Source organism: Globicephala melas, chromosome 13 (genome assembly GCF_963455315.2).
Source record: "Globicephala melas chromosome 13, mGloMel1.2, whole genome shotgun sequence".
Taxonomy (NCBI): Eukaryota; Metazoa; Chordata; class Mammalia; order Artiodactyla; family Delphinidae; genus Globicephala; species Globicephala melas.
In genome coordinates, this window is record NC_083326.1 from 16735947 (window position 1) to 16756222 (window position 20276).

A 20276-nucleotide genomic window follows, 5' to 3' on the forward strand; every position below is an offset into this window, starting at 1 on the left:
ATGAGGTATTCATTACTGGCAGCTAGCCAATAGGCTTTGCAGTTAGTTAGACTAATCTAAATCAAATTCAAAATGAAGAATAAAAGTATAACATGAATTCTTCCTTTCTTACGGTCTTCAGAAGTGAGAAAAATAGTTGCTGTTTTATATAAGGAGTACTACTGAAACATCACATACAAAATTTTATACTATTATCTGCTAGATACAGCACTGATTAAATGGAACATAAGGAACAGCTAATTACGTCTTTTTGTGATATAAATATTAACACCATAAAAATGCTTTTTATTTCAAAATTTACTAAAATACTTCTAAAATATGAGTTTTTTCTCTCTGACCTGATAAATGAAGAATATGGAATACACATACAGGATATATTTTACTTATATTAATGTGCAGTGTGGTCACAGCACATGTGACTTTAGCCACTATATCATACTACATCTCATATAAATGAGAACTTATTCTACTTTAGAGTTATTTAAAATATAAGTTCTGTTGTGATCATTACAAAGAAAACATTATAATAATATTTTAAAAGTTCAAACAGGCGTTTCCCTCAAAACCATGAAATTAAACACAGCATTAAAATTACCTTGACGATGGTCGGTGAGCATGTCCATTTGTATCTATTCCTAATAAATGTAAGAAAAAAACTATTTTGTCTTCATTTAGTTTAGAAAACAAAGATTGGTTGTTTCTGGCAGCATGAAAGAATTCCTATATGTAACAAATCAGTTAAAAAATTTTAGTTCATTTATTTATTTAAAAAGTAATTCCAATGAAAACATTTAATTAAATTTATACATAACTATAAAATTAAATTATCCTATTTTGTTTAAATTTGTCTCAGGACCTACCAACACAAAGTACTTGTCAGTTCAGACATCTATGTTCAAATAACGAGTGAGCTATTTTCTGTGTTATAATCAGGCTGAAAAAAGTTTATAGAACGGGGATCTCGTTTTCATGAAGTTCTCATAACATTGAATAAAACATAGCAGACTGAAGAACTATTTTGACAAGAGTCAAAAGTAAAACGGTACTAGTGGCAACGGTTTAGGAACGCTTTATGAGTTTAAAATGTTTTCATACTTCTGTTGTCCTATGTTACCACCCTAGTTCAACCATAGTCTCTCATTTGCAACATTGCAAATAGCCTCCTATTTCCTTTGTCCCAAGACTAGAATCTGTTCTTCACATTGTATGATAGAAAAATGTCCACTTAATGAAAGGAAATACGGTTCAAAAATGATTCATTTCATAAAGATAAACTGGATTCATAAAGCCCTCTAAGAAAAGGATTCATCCTGTGCTTACATACACATGAACATGTAAGCAAGTACCTATGGAGAGTATCTTTAAATTATTTTAAATAAGTCAACAGACTGCCAAGATATATAATTATTGTTCACATAAATGAACTATAGAAGATGTTAATTTTAAGAATAAGAGGTATTTAACTTTCCAACAAAAGTCTGAAATATTTTTTCAGATAATTCTTCATTATTACAAACATTAAAAATATAAATGGTACCATTAGAGAAACCATCTAGTCAAGAATAGAAATAATTTTTTTTAAAAACATAAACATAATGCTACCAATCCTCCTTAAAAACATAAAATGGCCCCCTAACTTTCATATATGTATGAAATGTATATTCTACCTAGCCCCTTTCAAATACATTCTAATTAGCCCCTAAGAAATTTTAAATCTAGATGGAAATGGCAAGTTTTTCAAGAGAACGGAATTACATTCTGAAGATATAATTGAAAGCTGACAAGAAACAAAAAAACTTAGCAATTGAACTTGAGTCAAATTTACAATTTGTTTCATGACTGATAATATTCAGCTTTGTAAAAAGTGCTATTCATTCATATGTGGACACAAGATCTGGGAAGCCATCAAACACTAATCTTACAGAGCTCAGCCTATTAGATTCCCACTGCCTTTTAAAAAGTTGGTCTTTTGTACCTAAGAGATAGAATACACTCCTAGCTTCTTTCCCCCCAATATTTAGTATAATTATGCCCACCAATCCCACTTTTCTTAGCTCAAAGACACTCATTCATTTTTGTACTTAACAAATATTTATTATACCTCATGGGAGACTGCTAGATGACTACCCCAGCATGCAGTCACCCTTTCTCTCCAAGTAAAACCTCTGATTTTATGGGACATGTCAGTGCTCCAAACTTAAAACCTACATATTTCCTATTCTCTCTCACAGCTACATGTGCCTTTTTGGTTATGGCCAATGAGATATAAGTCAAACATTTTGGTCAAAGGACTATGTGGACCTAAGGTTTTTTGAAATAAATTTAATTTAGTAGGACAGAAGGTCCTTTTCGATTCCTCGTACTGTTGGCCTAAAACATTTAAAATAATGGCTGGAACTCCAGCATCTCTTGGGTCGTTAGACAACTCTGAAGCTAAAACCATGCTCTGAGGATAGAAGAGAAACTTAGGAGACTGGGTCTTAATGACATTGTGGAACCACTATGACAATCTTGGACTGCATCAGTCTTGGGCTGCATACTTCTGGCATTATCTCTTATTGAGATAGAACTTCTAAGCAATATTTTTTTTTCTATTACAGAGTTGAATTTAATCTAAATTAATCATGTATCTATGTACCAGAATACATGATAGGAATTTAGATTTAACAATGTGAAAAAGACAGTATCTCTGCCATAAGATGTATATAGCATTGAAATTGTTTGGGTTTTTTTGTTTGTTTTGTTTTGTTTTTAAATCCCCTCCTTTTTGCATAAACAGTACAGAAATGCTTGTTAGATCCAATGGCTTATAATATAGGCAGTTGTAAGCTTAAATAAAAGCAGAGTTCCTTTTAATCCTCTGGGATGTATTGGAACAGTTAGTCCTCACACATCTTTTTTTTTTCCCATTCTTTTTTAGATTCTTTTCCCATAGGATTGAAATTGTTGCCAATGTATCAAAAATTACAGCATAGCATAATAAGGTACTAAGACAGAGGTATTAAGGGAATATAGAAGAGGGTTCTCTAAGTCAAACTGGAAGTGGGGTAAAGCAAAGGGAAGTCATGGAAGACCTAATAGAGGAGATAGCTATGGATATTTTACCACAGTTTTTTAAAAAGTGAGTAGAAATTGGCATATATTTGTAAACCGTTTGACTAGAATTAAGCATGAGTCTCTGGCCAGGGCACAAAGTCCAGGTTGGACCCCTGACTCCCTCTCTAGCCTGATCTCAGACTGTGCTCTAGTAAGTGTTCCTGCCATGCTAACCTCCCCTTTTCTCAGTTCCCCAAATCCATTATGCTGGCTCTCCTTTCAGGGCCCAAGTTTACATAATGCTGTTGGCCTGAAATACTCTTCTCTATATGCAATCCAGATCCATCCATTTCTTTGTCTCGTATACTTCTCCAGAGACTATCTCAAAACTCTCAGGAAAGTCTTCCTCTAACTGTTTAGTTTAGATCAGAATTTTCTAAAGATATATTCTTAGTCCCTGCATTTTTCCTTCACACTACTAATCATTGTTGATGATTTCATATTTTTGTTATTGATTAATGTACATGTCTCTATCATATCTTATGAAGTTGTAGGCAAATTTTTTTTCTGGTCACTATCATATCACCAACTAGCAGTGTTGAAGTAAAGTAAAAAAGGCATAAAATCAGGCCAGTCATTAGCAATATCTGCCTATCCACAAGGGATCAAATCCATGATTTTGGAACATTTTTGGCATGTTTATGAAATTAGAAGCCAAAGGCCTTTAAGCAGATACTAATATAAGTCAACTATATTAAGAAGTGATAGCAAAATAAATTGCTAACTATTTTTTTGAAGAGATTTTATTTAATTTGAAGGTCTTCCCTTTTGACAAAAGCATACGTGAAATGAAAAAAGAAAGCTTCAAGGAAAAATATTCTGATAAAAGAAATAGGGTTTATCAAAGAACACATTGAGCACTTAATTCCTGATAAGTAAATACAAAGAAAAATGCAGACACATACTGACTGTTTACAAACAAACAATAAAAATGACTACATTATGGAGAAGTCTGCAATGTCAGTCCAAAGACACTACTGGTAAAAGGAAGAATCATTAAGGGTCAATCAATGAATGCTTCTTATAACAGATGAATTATGAGTTATAATTTGGAGATGAGAAAGAATAGATTGACAGAAAGGAGTGAGCCAATATCCACAGCTGAGATTTTTACACAGTTTTTGAAAATATAAATTCTATTGGATTCCTGGTGAAGCTGATGACTGTCACTAACAAATAGTCCAAAGAACTCGATATCTTAACGAAATTCAAATATTTTATTATGATTAACTTGTGAATTTGTTTTTGCTTATCTAATTTTTCTTTAAAGTACAATTTTTTTTAAACATCTACTTTATGTTACAATAAATGCATTCGATTTGAACAGCATTTTTCAGAAGACTTTCAAACAAATCACATGGTCCCACTACTTGTAAGAGACTGGTTCTGTGGTCAAAGAAAGATCAAGAAGGTTTACCTAGGATGATTCAGCAAACTAGGAAAGAAATGCAGGTTTCCTAAATCCAACCAAGGGCTCATTTTACTGTCAGAAACACGGAATTTAAGAATTAACTTTTTTTTTAATAAATCTATTTATTTAATTTATTTATTTTTGACTGCATTGGGTCTTTGTTGCTGCACACGGGCTTCCTCCAGTTGTGGGAGCTACTCTTCGTTGTGGTGCATGGGCTTCCCATTGCAGTGGCCTCTCTCATTGCAGAGCACGGGCTCTAGGTGCGTGGGCTTCAGTAGTTGTGGCATGCAGGCTCAGCAGTTGTGGCTCGCAAGCTCCGGAGCACAGGCTCAGTAGTTGTGGCACACGGGCCTAGCTGCTCCGCAGCATGTGGGATCCTCCCAGACCAGGGATTGAACCTGTGTCCCCTGCATTGGCAGGCGTATTCTCAACCACTGCGCCACCAGGGAAGCCCAGAGTTACCTTTTTTAAATTATTTTTTTTAAACTTCTATTAATTGGTTATTGTAGAATGTGTAATTTCCTAGAATCCAGTCTTTTTAAAGTAGTATGCTACAATAAAGAACTTTCAAGTTCATACAAGTAAAAACAACTAAGATGCATTTACTAACAAGTCAGTTTCTAGTACATTAGGTACAAATACGTGTGCTGTAGATTAGCCACTCAATAGCACGTACCTTCACATTATCAAAAACCCAGGTATCCAGTTTTGTTGCATCCTGGGCACCAAAATCCTCACTGTAAGCGTCATAATTATGTGCAAAAACATGGTTTCCACTAGCACCTGAAAAGGAAATTTGGAGAAAAAAATTTTTAATGATCTGCCATGGACCATAGTTTATACTATAACATATGCTGTTGTTTTAGTTCTCACAGTAATATATTCCAATTTTACAGATACACTACAAATGAGTTAATTAACTTGCCAAAGTCACAGTGCTAATGAAACACGACAGCACAAAAGTAAACACCAAAGTTTGTCTCCCTGTAAGGATTAAACTATTCAAAGAATTTGTGCATCTAAGGATGGTACAATCTAAAACAGATGAAATCATTTGTTTTACAAAATTCCCTAACCAAGAAGAAAATTCAAATATTTCAATTCTTTTATTCATAAAATATGTGCATTTTTCTCAGTATAAGGGAATAAATATTGCTTATTGCCAAATAGTTTGAAAGGGTCAACAAATATATTAATCTTACATATTTGTAGGATTTTATTAAGAATCTAATCAACTTAGTGAACTTCTGAGTTAGGCTCTTACAGCTCATAAGTAAGAGATATAACAAAATAATGACAAATCTCTTATAATATCAGCTTAGCTCTAATGATACTATTCTACTGTTCAGCCATTCTACTTCCCACATTCTAAGTAAAGATCTGAGTTGGTCTGTGGGTTGCCATAAGAAATGGAACATTCTTATTCGATTATCTCCAATTCAGGCGTCCTGTCCTATCAACTGTAGTCAGAAGTAGGGAGGTAAATTTGGTAGCCATAGCAACTTAATCCATTCTCACTACCACCAGTCCCCCCAAAAAGCTTAACTGCTTTCCAAAGAAGGGAGTATATAAATGGCAAGCAGTATGAGTTTTTTGACCTGCGCTACATAATAATGTTCTGTGACTATCATACAGAAAATTCTGAATATCTGTTTTGCTTTTGAGACATATAATAATCTTTAGTAATTACAATTATTATATTATATTCTTGACTAAGTGTAAACCTTTTCATTAGGTGAAATGATCATAATGCTCTCACTAAAAAGCATTTAATGACATAAAATTCAAATGGAATCCAACTGATTTTAGAAAATAATGTAAATGAATTCTCTAATCAAGAGATGTTCGAATACTTGCAGATTCATGCAGAAATACAACACATACAACAAATCCAAATGGCATGATCCTGAATATATGCAAATAGAAGTTATAAATATTAACATTTAAATCTTTATGTGACTATCTACTAACTTCTTAGTAATAATCTATCAAAGTAAAATGAACCAGACATCTACATCATCATCATAATGAGGAGTTACCATCGTCATAATAAGCATTTTGCTAAATGTTTCACATGAATTATCTTATTTAATCCCCAAAACAAACCTAGAAGATAGAAATTATTATCATCATCACATTTTACAGAAAAGAAAACTGAACTTCAAAGAAGTTATCTAACTTGACCAAGATTAAAAAGCTGTTAGATGTTAAGAGTCATACATATACCATTTCATCGAATCCAAGGTATTAAAAACTGTATAATTCAACATTTCAAGTACAACTAAGAAGGAAAAAAATCAAACTGACATGTCTATCTATTGTAATATACACTCTGATTTCAGAGATGTTAAACATGTAAAACCATGTATTTCAAAATCAATAAAATATAGTATATATTTTAAATTACCATATTGATTTATTGCCTATTTAGTAGCTGAGGAAATATAATCAATGACTTTTACCTTTGGCAAACATAGCCAAGATGTCTGGGCTCCCCCAGCACCATGTGTGCCTGGTTTCATTAATAAGAGAATCAAATTCTACAGGATTTTCCTTCCATCCTTCAGGTAATTGAGAAAAAAAAGCAAACAATGACAAAAGTAATATATACATGATGAAATATCAGTATATCCCCTAAAGAAGTATTTTTCAAATAATGACAATGAGGATTAATTGCAGAACAAATGCAAAACTAATAACGGATTTTGTTACATGTATTATATTACAATTTTTTAAAAAAAGCTTACAATAGATAATTTACTTCTTACTAAAATATAGAATCACTTTTGACCTTTCGAGTGTTAAGATCTAGGAAATCCATGAATCCATCCAGTCATATTCTATCAATAGCACAGGATGATAAAAAGCTAAAGCTTAATTCTTGAGTCAATCCCAGTTTGTGTTTATGTGAGTTAGGCATGCTAAAATACTTGTCAAAAGTATCTCAAAACAGGGACTTCCCTGGTGGTCCAGTGGTTAAGACTCCATGCTTCCACTGCAGGGGACATCGGTTCGGTCCCTGGTCAGGGAACTAAGATCCCACATGCCACGCAGCATGGCCAAAAGAAAAGTATCTCAAAACATACTTCACTTTGTGTCATGATTCAGTGTTAAAGAAGCAATATTTTTGCAATAAATTTTTCATGTGATAAAATCATCTAAATAGACAATACCTTTGGCAACTGCACTGACGTCTTCATAAAACCCTGCTATCAGGGCTACATGGCCTGGCCGAGATTCAGTTGGCACACGTGTGTGAGATATCCCCCAGCTGCCTTCATGCATTATGATATTCCTAAAAGATGTTACAGATGAATAGTTAACACAGACTATGATCAAATGTTCTGTTAAGGCTTTAGAAAAATAAGATTATTACTGAAGGAATCCAGTCAAAAGAGTGAGTCAAAATTTAAGAAGGAATCTTTCTGATCCCACTTGAGCCCAGTCCTATCCCTCCCACCAGCTGGATTCAGTAGCACAAGAAAGCCCAGGTGAGACAAAGAACCACTCAACCACTGTACAGGATCACAAGACAAAATACACCATTATTGTTTAAAGCCACAAAGTATTGAAATGGTATGTTACATAAGAAATCACTGATATACACAATATTATTTTGTCAATGTTAAATTTTATTAGGTGTGATGGTGGTTAAATTATCTACCTAAATTTGAGATTAAAACAGGCCAAAATTTCTTTTGCTAAAAGGTATCAACATTCTTTAAGTTGTCTAACAGTGATTTGCAGAATTTGGGGGAAAATGCAAAACTATCAGTAATGCTGTTGCAGGTAAAAGGCCAGCAGAGCAACAAGTTATAAAACACTAATTCATTGGTAACAACTTTCAAGATAAACTTTCAACTCTCAAAATGTTCTGTAGAGAAGTATCTAAAAGTGCTGGTTTAGATACTTTTAATATTGACATCTCATAATAAAACCAACTTTAGTCAAATATATACATAAAAAGTAAAAGGCTTAAAAAACCATTGAACCACCTGCTGAGGGAGAAATATTTTTTAACTTCTTCAGTTATGTAATGGAAACTGAACCCAGAGAGAGGAAGGTATAAAGAAATGTGGATACTTCCATTGAAAACATTTTGATCAGATCATATTTTTTAAAAAACAGTGAGGAACAAGTAAAACCTTTCAAAAAAAAAGGTTTAGGAGAAGCTAGAATGGCATACAACACAAGGAACATCAACTGTGAGCCCTTTGCCCTCTATGTAACACCCCAAGGAGAAGCAAGTGGTACCAGAAAGCCTTGCTTTTGCCTTAACAACCAGTATATTTTATATCTTATTAATTTTGCAATGAACTATATTTCTCTCCTTTCTTCGACAACTAAGAAATTCAACCAAATATATCACCCCAATTTTTAAACTATTCATAGAAATTTATGTTACACATTTTTGTGTACTGAACTTAGCCCAGGCTTGATCTTATTTTCCTACTCATATTTTCCTATTGCCCTGAGTTGCTCAATTATTTGCATACTTTAGTATATTATGCATTTCTTTGAGGCACCATAAATTTATTCCTGGAAATTCAACATAGAATTCAGGTTCATTCATTCTTCTAGCAGTCAACAAATATTTATTAATTGCCTGTATGTTCTAGGAACTAGAGATAAAGTGGTATATAAAACAAAGTCCCAGCCTTAGTGGAAGTTGCACATGCTAAGTAGTACTATAAGGAAAATTGAAATAGGGTAAAGAGATAGAAAGAAATCATGACAGGGGCAGGAGAAAGATAGACGATTTTAGATAAATTTCCACTTGAATTTGAGTTTTAATCTCTCTACAACAGCATTAGGAAGGGCTTTTGAGGGGCTTGCCATAGAATCAGAAAAAGAACAGTTGATTGCAGGAGTCCCCTAAGCCCCCAAAATTAAACATTTCTTTTCAAAGCCACTTAATAGAATCCAAAAATTACATTATGTAGTGATATAGACTTGGAAGGGCTTTATATATTTTATAGAAGATGTATTTTGAGTTGAAGTCTATATTTTCTAGTTAAACACCTTTGTATTTGGCAATTCACTAATAATTATGCTTGTCATTAATAAGAAAAGGACAATATAGTGAGTTGTAAGCCAGGTTTCAGAAATTAGGACAAGTTAGGCCAAGCAGCTAAGGTCATTAATTTCGATTCACCTGATATCAACTTCCACAATGAGAAATAACTCCTAGAAGGAAATAAACTTGCTAATCTCTACGGCAAAGCCCAATGTATATGTGCCCTATTCTCCTTCTCAACATCACTCCTCTACCCAACATGAGATAAACAGTATTAGCATGACATTTTCCAGAGATGTCTTTGTACCAGTTGATACGCTTACCTAATAAATGGTGCCCTAGTATTTCCATTTTCATCTAATTCATAAAGTTTATCTGCTCGCAGGCCATCAGCAACAAACAGCACTAATCTTTTCGCTGGGGGAGGCAATGGTGTAAACTGAGGAGTCATTCCATGAACCAAAGGAGATGTAAAATAAATGTCAAAGATAGAGGCGAAGAACACCAAATGTATAAGCAATCCCAAAATAGTGTACAGCAGCATATCCTGTGTAACTAATCTTCAAGAAAAACTGAAAAGAGGGAACAAAATTAAATTTGGGTAAGCCTTAGTGCAATTATATATATTTGCACTTATTTTGATGACTACATATAGATTGTATATTTTAAAATATTACATAACACAGTTTCACCTTTATTTATGATGGTAACAAGCATTATTTAATAATGAGATAATACAGAAATAAAATATGATAAAGTACACTCAAGCAAAAAGTTCAAGTATCATAAGTAATTAGCACCAATAAACTATTTATAATAAACTTAAATGCATACTAAGGTCATAAAAACTAACATAGGATCAAAAAACAAAGAAAGAATTAAATGAGTCCTAAAATGAGTTAGGGTTCAGTCAAGTCAAATCCTGTATAAGATAGAAAATATAACTCATGGTGGTCTTGGTTACCCATGTGACAACCATTGATATTCTCAGAATTTAACATTATTTAACTATTTGTGCTTCTTTTTTTTTTTTTTTTGACTTTTGATTATCAGCTCAGGACAGTTTTAGCTTCTCTTGACTATCACCAAGTTGAGCAGACAACATGCATTTTGTCCATTTAGTAGGGGAAGAAAAAAGCAGTTAAATTTCATCTTTGCTTCAGAAGATTTACACTCATTAAGGGAACACTTTATTTTAGTTCCCTGAACCAATACAAAAAAGCAGAGGGTTACATTCATTCATTCAGTAAAAATGTTCTGTGCACGTATTAAGCGCATAATTGTGTGCTGGGGAACTACAGAGACCACCAAAGTGACACAGTCACAAATCTGATGAGCTTACAAATACTTAGGGAAGGAAAACTAAGCAATGTGTAACATTTAAATAACACATTTAAAGTATACCATTAACTGCCTAAATCAATGGGAGTCCAGGGGAGTGCTTTTCAAGCCAGTCTACAATTTGCTTTTGTTGATGAATCTCTACCCAGATTATAAATAACAGCAAAGTACTCTAACTTGTCCTTGTAATGTAACTGCATTAGTTACACATAGTGACGCTTGGCTGAAAAACACTAAACATGAGTTAATTAATTACAGATACATCTTATTCTTCCTGGCCTGAAGAAGTACATTATGAAAGGAAAGGGTGGCAAAATATCCTGCAAAAAAAACGAAACATTGGGGAAAAAAACCTTATCAAAGTCAAGCATATAATAAAATAAAATAGAGAAAATGGTCAAATTATGGGCCACTTTTTTCTTGGGAGAATCAAGAGTCAACTAAATATCAAAGATACTCCACAAATTATGAAAGTCCCTTACTGAGTAGATGCTATTCTGCAATCTAAGGCAACACTCTCAGAATAAATATGTATTTTCCTTATGAGCTTTGACCACATAGCAACTCCCATCTTAATAATAGCAATCTGATTATAAAAATAAAATCACTGTGGTAAGTTTGGAAATATAGAAAAATTACCTACAGTTCTACTACCTAAAGAAAAATCTGTTCACAGTTTCTTACAATTTTTATCCTATCTACATTTTTATAGAGGTTCACAATTTTATATAGATTTTTTCCTTTATTATACATTAACATTTCTGTTATTTAAAAAAAAACAAACCCACCTTTTCCTACACATCATTTACCATTACCATAACTCTATTCTATGGGTGCATTTTAATTTTCCTGATCACCCCCATATTGTTAAGCAGATTTTTACTATTAAAAGTATCGATGTGATTAATCTAAATTTATATATAATTTTTATGTTAATTTTTCAGACATTTCACATTATGTGCTTAAGATACTGCCTATAAGTACAGTCACTCAATCAAAGGCTATGAACATCTTTAAGGCCTTTGATATGCTATATATGGAAATAATTGTTTCAGCTGAATACTGATTCTCCTAATGAAAAATTAATTAAACACTTGCAATATATATTTCTCTTGCTTATCTCACAAGCCCTCCTTCAAATACACACAGTACAACAAACTAAATTTGATGAATTAAAAAGGAGACATTAAGCAGAATATTCTAAAGGACAAGATTTCAAACATGGAAATTATTATTAATATCTGTTTCAAGAGAGGAGGGTGTGATCAACTTTATCAGATACACTTAAAGACTGGAGTAAGAGCAGGGCAGCAAACTGAAGTCCTTGTTAACCTTACTGAGGAATTTCAACAGAGTAGTGAGAGGTAAGCCCCATGAACGTGCTTGCTGGAAAGTAAATGGGAGGTCAGGGAGGGAAAGACTGTGGGATGAGTACAGCTCTTTGGGAGAATGCTAAGTCTCAAGAAAAGTTCTTTTCTTAAATGAAAATTGATGTATGGCCAATAGAGGGTTTTCCTCAGCTAGGAGACACTAGATCTGTGTGCTGAGGAATGATTTCAAATGTAGAAAGAAATTAATGCTGCAACAGAAAGGTGGAGTAACTGCAGGAGTTAAAAATCCTTGTGAAAGCAAGAAGAGCTGGAGCCTACAGCACAGTGGAGCAGCTGGACCACCCTGCTGTGCCTGGGACACACCGCCCCCCGGCTTTGGGCACTGGAAGTCTTGCATCCAGGCAAACAGCTCAGTTCCAAGTGAACTATCTCTGGGCTCTTCAGCTGGCTCTTCCCATGGCGGGCTCCTTCTTATTTTTCACACCATCTTCTCAAATGTCGCCTCCTCAAGGTTTCTACACCACCCTAAAGTAGACCCTTTCCTCATTTTACCTGATTTAAACAATGACACACTCTGTATTTATTGTTGAAATTTACTTAGTGATTCTCTTCCGCTAGAATATAAGCCCCGTAAGGCTTGATATCTTGTTCACCACTGTTATGTCCTACCTACTGAGAAAGTAGGTGCTCAATCAATGTTTTTTAAGGAACTTATTAAAATGAATCGCAAAGTAATTATGGCTAAAATGAATCCTACTTCAACAACATTTATTCAAAACCTACTATTTTGCAAGTATTATGCTCAGCAACAGAATTTGAAAAGTGAATAGACATGGACCACATGTCCGTGTTGAATACGCATGACCACATGTTTTAGTAGGACCACAAAGAACGGGGCAAAGAACCCAGCCAAAGCAAGGAAAGTCTTTGAAGATATATGGGATATTAGGCAATCAAAAGATGTATGCAAAAATACAATATCTAGTAGCCCACTTTTCAATGCTAACAAGGAGCCCTGTGATAATTCTTTCAGATCCAAAAAGTTACCTACTAATGTATGTTTTTAACCATTTTTTAAATATATGCCTATTAAGTAAAAATTATCACTAGTTCATACAATTGTTTTTCTTTTGAGTATAAGGGTTCTTGTTATAATACATTCTACTTATTTAGAGTTAATTATTCTAAGGTCAATAGTCTTACTAAATTTTTTCTGACGCACTCTAATGAATGGCATCTATTTTTTAATTCTTCAATCAACTTTATTAAAGTATAATTTATATACAAAAATGGACATTTTACATTTTAAAAGTTTTGACCAATATATACACTCATATAACCAACCACCAGAATCAAGATATAGAATATTTTTATCATTCCAAGAAGTTCCCCCATGTTCCTCTGCAGTCAAACCCTGTCCCCACAGCTCTGACCATAAGCAATCACTGCCTTCTGTGATGCAAGATTAATTTTTAGCATTCTGAAGTGTCATTGAGATGGAATCATGCAGTATGTACTTTACTGTATCTGCTTTCATTCAGTATTACATTTTTGAGATTCATGCATGGCTGTGATTCTGTTGTTTGTTCCTTTTTAATACCGAGAAGGATCCATTGTATGGATATACTACAAATTGTTTATCTATTCACCTCTTGATGGATATGTGAATTTTTTCCAGTTTTGGGCTATTATAAATAAAGCTTCTATGAACAGTAAATGACTTTGTGAATATATGCTTTCATTTCTCTTGAATAAATATGCAGAATTAGAATTGCTGGGTTAAATGGTAAGCAGATGTTTAAACGTATAAAAAGAACTACCAAACTTTTTCCAAACTGTTTAACACACCTACAAGCAATGTCTTTAAATGTTTTAAAACTTTATTTTATTGACAATCTATAATTTGGCTATAAATGTCGTTTTAGAATTTACTTTAATAGTAAGTATAATGTGCTTTATAATTTCTTATATATTGTTAAAATGTTCCCCCCACTCTTGAGTATATTCAATTACAGTTAGTTAGTGGGAGTGTAGTGGTAACCTATTGTGGTTTTAATTTACCTTTCCCTGATGACCAATAACGTTGAGCAACTTCTCATGCATTTAATGAACTTTTTTTAATCCTCTTTTTTTGCCCTTTTCACTTTTTAAACAGCGTTTTTCAAATAGCAGTACTTTTAAATTCTGATTAAGTTCAATTAATTTTCTTTTGGTGATTGTATTTTGTGTCCCACCTAAGGAATTTTTGTAAATGACAACACTTTAGTATAGATTTTTAACATTTTTATTTTCAAACAATTCCAAATTCAGAGAAAAATTGCAATAGTGGTATGAACATCCATACACCCCTTAGCCATATACATCTAACGTTAACATTTTTCCCACTTGCTTTATCATTTTCTCCCTCTTGCCTCTCTGGTCCCTGCCTCACCTCTTTAACTTACCCCTCCCATGTGTGCGGGTGGGAGGTTTGGGGAGGTGTGTGTGTCGCATAATATTGTTTCTGAACCATGTGAAGATAAGTTACATACATTATGGCCCTTTACCCCTAAATACTTCAGTGTTTATTTCCTGAGAATAATGATACTCCCATATATACCTACAGTAGAGTTATCAACTTCAGTACACTCAACATCAGTATTTTTATCTAATCTACCATCTATACTCCAAATTTTTGAAGTGTCCCAATAATATTCTTTATAGCATTTTTATAGCTTTATTGAGGCATAATTGGCCTATAATAAGCTGTATATATTTAAAGTGTATAATAATCACAGTCAAGATAGTGAACATACCCATAACCCTCAAAAGTTTCCTCATGCCTCTGTGATTCATCCCTACATATTTCATTTTTTGATATTATTGTAAATGATATTTTTTATTTCAATTTCCCCTTGTTAGTTCTTAAATTACCACTGATTTTTATACATTCACTTTGTATCCTGCAACACTGAAAAATTATTAGTTACAGTAACTTTTATGTAGGTACCTTTTGATTTTCTAAAGAGATAACTACGTCACCTGTGAAAAAAGGACTTCTTAGCAATCTATACTTTTTTATTTATGTCTCACGCTTGTTGTACTGTCTAGGACCTCTAGTATAATGTTGAATAGGTGTAATAACAACAGAAATCTTTGCCTTGTTTCCAGTCTTAGGGTGAAAGTTGTCAGTTTTCCAGGTTTTGTAGATTCCCTTTCTTAAGTTAAAGAAGATCCCTTTTACTCTCAATATGCAAAGAGTTTTAAACTGTGAATGAATGCTGGATTTTGTCAAATGCTTTTGTTGCATCTATTGAGATGATCATGATCATTCGGTTTTTCTCTTTTAGTCTCCCAATGTGGTGAATTACGCTGATTGAATTTCAAACGTTAAACCAAGCTTGCACTCTCAGAATAAACCCCACTTGATCATTAAGTGTTATCCTTTCTATATACTATTGGATTTTATTTCCTGAAATACTATTTAGCATTTTAAAGTAATATTTATTAGAGATATTAGACTATAAGTTTCTTTTTTCTCTGGTTTTGGTATCAGACAATGCATTGGGAAGTGCTGTTACCTCTTTTATTTTTTGGAAGAGGCTGTGTAGAATTTATATTATTTCTTCCTTTCTTGTGTAACAGAATTCACCAATGAAACCAATGGCTCAGAGTTTTCTTTGTTGGAAGGTTTTTAACTATAAATTCTTCATATACAGAGAGATGTTATGATTATTTACTACTTGTTGAGTGAGTTTTGGTAGTTTTATCTTTTAATTTGTCCATTTGTCCATTTCACCCAAATTGTCAAATTTATTATTCCAAAATTATCCATAATATTCTATTCACTTATCCTTTTTTTTGTCATCTAGCTCAGGACCCCATCTATCAGGTATCATATTTAGTTATGCAAAGTAAGTCATTTTTCAAGTACTTAATTCATTTCAGTTAGATCTTAAACTCTATTTACAACTAAAGTACATACTGTATATATCTAGATGTACAGAAGCTCACACTGATTTAAATACTCCTCTTTACCATGGAAACCTGAGTACTCTCCTTTCCATGCTTATATATAAGGAAATATGTATATCACGTCTCACTTTCATTTGTATTTACAAATAACTCCCTGGACTTATGTTCTTTCTTTTCTCCATGTTATTACACAACTCTTCTATATAAAGTAGCAAAGTTTATGTGTCAAAGGATAATACAAATTTTCCACTACCCAAAACCTTACTGAAGTAGTGAAACAAAAATTGTATTTGAGAACTTTGACCCTGAAGCTGTAACAGCCAACATAAAAATCTAGCTCTGTTATATAGTGACAGTGGGATTCTAGTCAAGTGCCTACCTTGCACTCTCAAGCATCACTTCCTCAGGGACTATGCAGTCCAAATCAGAAGCCAAAACCTTTACTTCAGTTTACAATTATATGGCTATGACTCTGACTATTTGTAGTAATGTCTGTCTCTATCATTTAAAGCTGATTCCAAGACAGCAAGACAGGCTTTCTCCAGCACTCATCACAGTCCTGGGCACTTACTAAGGACTAATAAATGACTTACAATTATCATTTCAAAGGTAAATGTAATATGCAGGATAGCCACTAGAGGCTGCCTTGTTTCTCTATTTATTCCTCCTCCAGAACATACGCATGAACTGTGAAGATTCAGGATACTTAAAAACAACCACAACAACTTTTATGTTTAAGTCATTTACTATACATAAAATTTCGGTGATTCCAAAATATCATTCTTCACACACTACTTATTTTATTATTGCTAAGCACATGTAATTAAGCAATATTATTACTTAATATTTCTGTTTTTAAAAAATCACTTTTTATTCAGATTTAGTGAAAAAGAAAACTTTGTCATGGATGAATCATTTGGAAACCACCAAAATAAATGAATAATTACTAAAAATTTTAAAATACACATAACCATATATCAATAAAAGTTATTTAGCTTATATCTGTGGGATGTTTACCACATGCTAAAAAACAATGTTAAAAAATTAGAATGTATAAAAATGTATAAAAAATTAGATACTTATAAAACTTTAAGTCAATGAAAAACTTGCATTTGAAATATTACTTGTGGTTATTTTAAGACTACTAAAGCAAAAAATAATTTTTTAAACATGAAAATGATTTAAGTGCTTGGAAAAAGGTGATCTTTTATATTTTCATCACTAAGATACAAACTTCAATGACTATCCATATTATTCAGTGAAACATTAGCTGTAAAGACCAAATTAATGCAGATCTTGCTAAGTAGAAAGAAAATTTCTCAACAATATTAACAGCAAACTATTAAAAGTAGAGATCAGCAATTATTAATATTCTAGTATGTGCTATTTCTTAAACATTTTAAATTGGTAAGTAAACCTCTATGTATTGCGGAAGAGAAAAGTACTTACTGAGGAGACTGGCCAGTTGATTTGTTACGGGCTTGGAAGGTCACATAAACAAGTCCATGATTATAGGATACGAAGTAGAATCAGGAAACTACAGACGTGTTATAGGAAGCCAATCATGGAAGGACTTCTACATCCAACTCCTTACAACTCTCTGAGGAAACATATTTTAAATCTATTGATATTTTCAACTTTCATTTTAGAAATCAGACCTTAAATTAAAGATATTCCCTTTGGGACCTACTACCTTAATTGCTTTTTCTGGCTGTAGCTACTAAACAATTGACAAGGGGTTTGTTTTGCTTTATTTTTAAAAGTCTGTCAAATGTTCTCCATATACTAGTATAACATTAATTGAGAACTGACTATAACATTTATTGTGTACTAGGTACCAGGTACGGTGACCAGCACATTCCTAATTCTATATACTTTCAGCATCCCCTCGACAGATGAGGGCTGAGAGAAGTCAAGTAACTATTTAAAATTCTCACAGTGGGCTTCCCTGGTGGCGCAGTGGTTGGGAGTCCGCCTGCCGATGCGGGGGGCGCGGGTTCGTGCCCCAGTCAGGGAGGATCCCGCGTGCCGCGAAGCGGCTGGGCCCGTGGGCCATGGCCGCTGAGCCTGCGCGTCTGGAGCCTGTGCTCCGCGGCGGGAGAGGCCACGCAGTGAGAGGCCCACGTATCGCAAAAAAACAAAAAAAACAAAACAAAAAAACCCATAAAAGTCTCACAGTAAATAATTGGCAGAACTGGGATATGAACTTTAGGCTCTTCAACCTAATAAGCACAATCCTCTAAGGGAAGACCATAAGTGCAGGGACCCTAAATACAAAAGATTTCTAAAATTCCCCATTACAGAGATGGAAATATTGTACTATACAAACAACCCATTTCTAATCATGCCCTTTCCATGCCAGTCCCTAATCCCTTCCATTCCTCCATTCCAGAAATTGGTTCCATTTTCAGTCTCTCTGGCAAACTCAATAAGGAGCAGCAATCCTTTTAGCTAAGAAATATGTAACAGCATTGACTAGTTTGATACTATTTTTCTAAGATCCACGATCTTTTTTTCCATGCTTTTCTTCAATATATTATGGCTCACACACAAAAAAATTTAGAATTCAAACATTAGGAGCTAATGTTCTATAAAAATACTTTGAATTCTTAGTATTAATAACATCAAAAACAACTTCTACCAAAAATAAAACGAAAAACCCAAAGCCTCATTCAAATGAAAAGTTTAGTTTACTGAGCCTGGGTAAACTGAAATTAAAGCCGACATTTAACTGTTGGTATACACTTACATGTAAACCAATAACCTGACCTAAGGCTATATAAGAACGCTATATTTTTATTTTTCCACAGACCTAAAGGATATACTTCACTGCTTCAATGTAACATAACTTACCTGATAACATAATTATTGCCACCTCTATTTTGGTGCTTAAAGGAAGAACCTATGCAGAAAGACAGGGAAATCTAAAAGTGCATAAGTGGCAAACTTTGTATACTGTGCTAACATATTTGTATACTGTTCAATATATATATACTGTCCAAAGTATACTTTGTATACTGTCCAAACTTAGTATACTGTGCTAACACTTGATAAAGGATATCAAAACTGTCAAAAGCAGCCAAGTTTGAAAACAATTTCTCAGTTCCACAGTCAGTACCTTGACTCCAGCCTAAATGTACAAGTCAGAAATGTTGCAAGGCATAGCGGAGAAAGAATGGCTATGGACATAAGAGAACTGACTTTAGTTCTTTGAATACTTATTGATGGAGTTGACTTATCCGGGTCATTGAACGTCTCTAGGATTAAGTTTACTTTTCCCTCCACTGAGGGACTGCATTTGATATTTTGAAGCATCCCTGTGTATTAAATCCTGAGATTCTAACAGTTTGCTACTGAAGTCGAGGCTATCAGGGTATTCTCTGATCCACGCAAATCCAAACCTCTGAGTTCCATTTTCTATTTACTCTCTCCACCTCCCACACCCCACCCTATGGCATCCTGCCCTAACACTACTAACTCAGTGGCGAGAAGGCGCTCTCCTAGGCCTCCAGGGCAAACGGATACACGGCTGGGAAGGCAAGGAAGAGAAAGGAAGCCGCATTCTGACTACAGCTCTTGCCCTGGGCACTTGCTACACATGCGGAGAAAATGCCATCAATTGGCGGCACACAGCAGAAAAAGTGAAACGTGCTAAGGAAAAGTGAAGCAGCTCGGCGGCGGGCGTGAGGCCACTTTCGGGGCCATCGCACCTCTCCCCCACTAGTCCCGGACTTTACCTGGGCTTATACAGGTCAGGCCTGATCTCAGGAATGGGGCCTCCTCACCGCGAAGGCGGGACCCAGCTCGAGGTCAGAGTTCCCCTCTGTTCCCGAAAGGACATCCAAGAGAATGAATGTTCCTAAACCACCGTCATAACCGCTCCTCAACCACGGAACACCGCTGACACTTACCTGTCCAGAAGCTGCTCTCGCGATAGTTCTTGGGTCAGCCCTCCGTAACTCCAGTCCCCGCCCCCTACCTCATTTGGCCAATCAAAAAGGAGTGGGGGCGGAATTTTGTCTTTGAGCGTGGAGCGGGGCCCTCTATCTTTGCTCACTAGTGGGGAGAACGGGCGGGGCGGGGGCGGGGCTGGGGCGGGGAGAGGGGGCACGGCACGCGCCAT

General features: G+C 34.4%; 1 protein-coding gene across 5 annotated transcripts in view; it reads right to left on the bottom strand.

Moving 5' to 3' along the window:
• The window catches only part of PIGN (phosphatidylinositol glycan anchor biosynthesis class N), a 110825-nt gene extending 90625 nt beyond the window's left edge, over nt 1-20200 (bottom strand). For 3 of the 5 annotated variants that reach the window (XM_030868099.2, XM_060310704.1, XM_060310703.1), the window contains exons 1-7: nt 19891-20049; nt 17603-17753; nt 9851-10099; nt 7684-7805; nt 6973-7071; nt 5187-5293; nt 596-720 (exon numbers count right to left, since the gene is read on the bottom strand). In XM_030868099.2, the coding sequence (XP_030723959.1) occupies nt 596-720; nt 5187-5293; nt 6973-7071; nt 7684-7805; nt 9851-10071 (674 nt within the window). In that variant the 5' untranslated portion in view covers nt 10072-10099; nt 17603-17753; nt 19891-20049. The other 2 variants (XM_060310702.1, XM_030868104.2) reach the window with 2 other exon arrangements.
• Between the last annotated feature and the right edge of the window lie 76 nt (nt 20201-20276).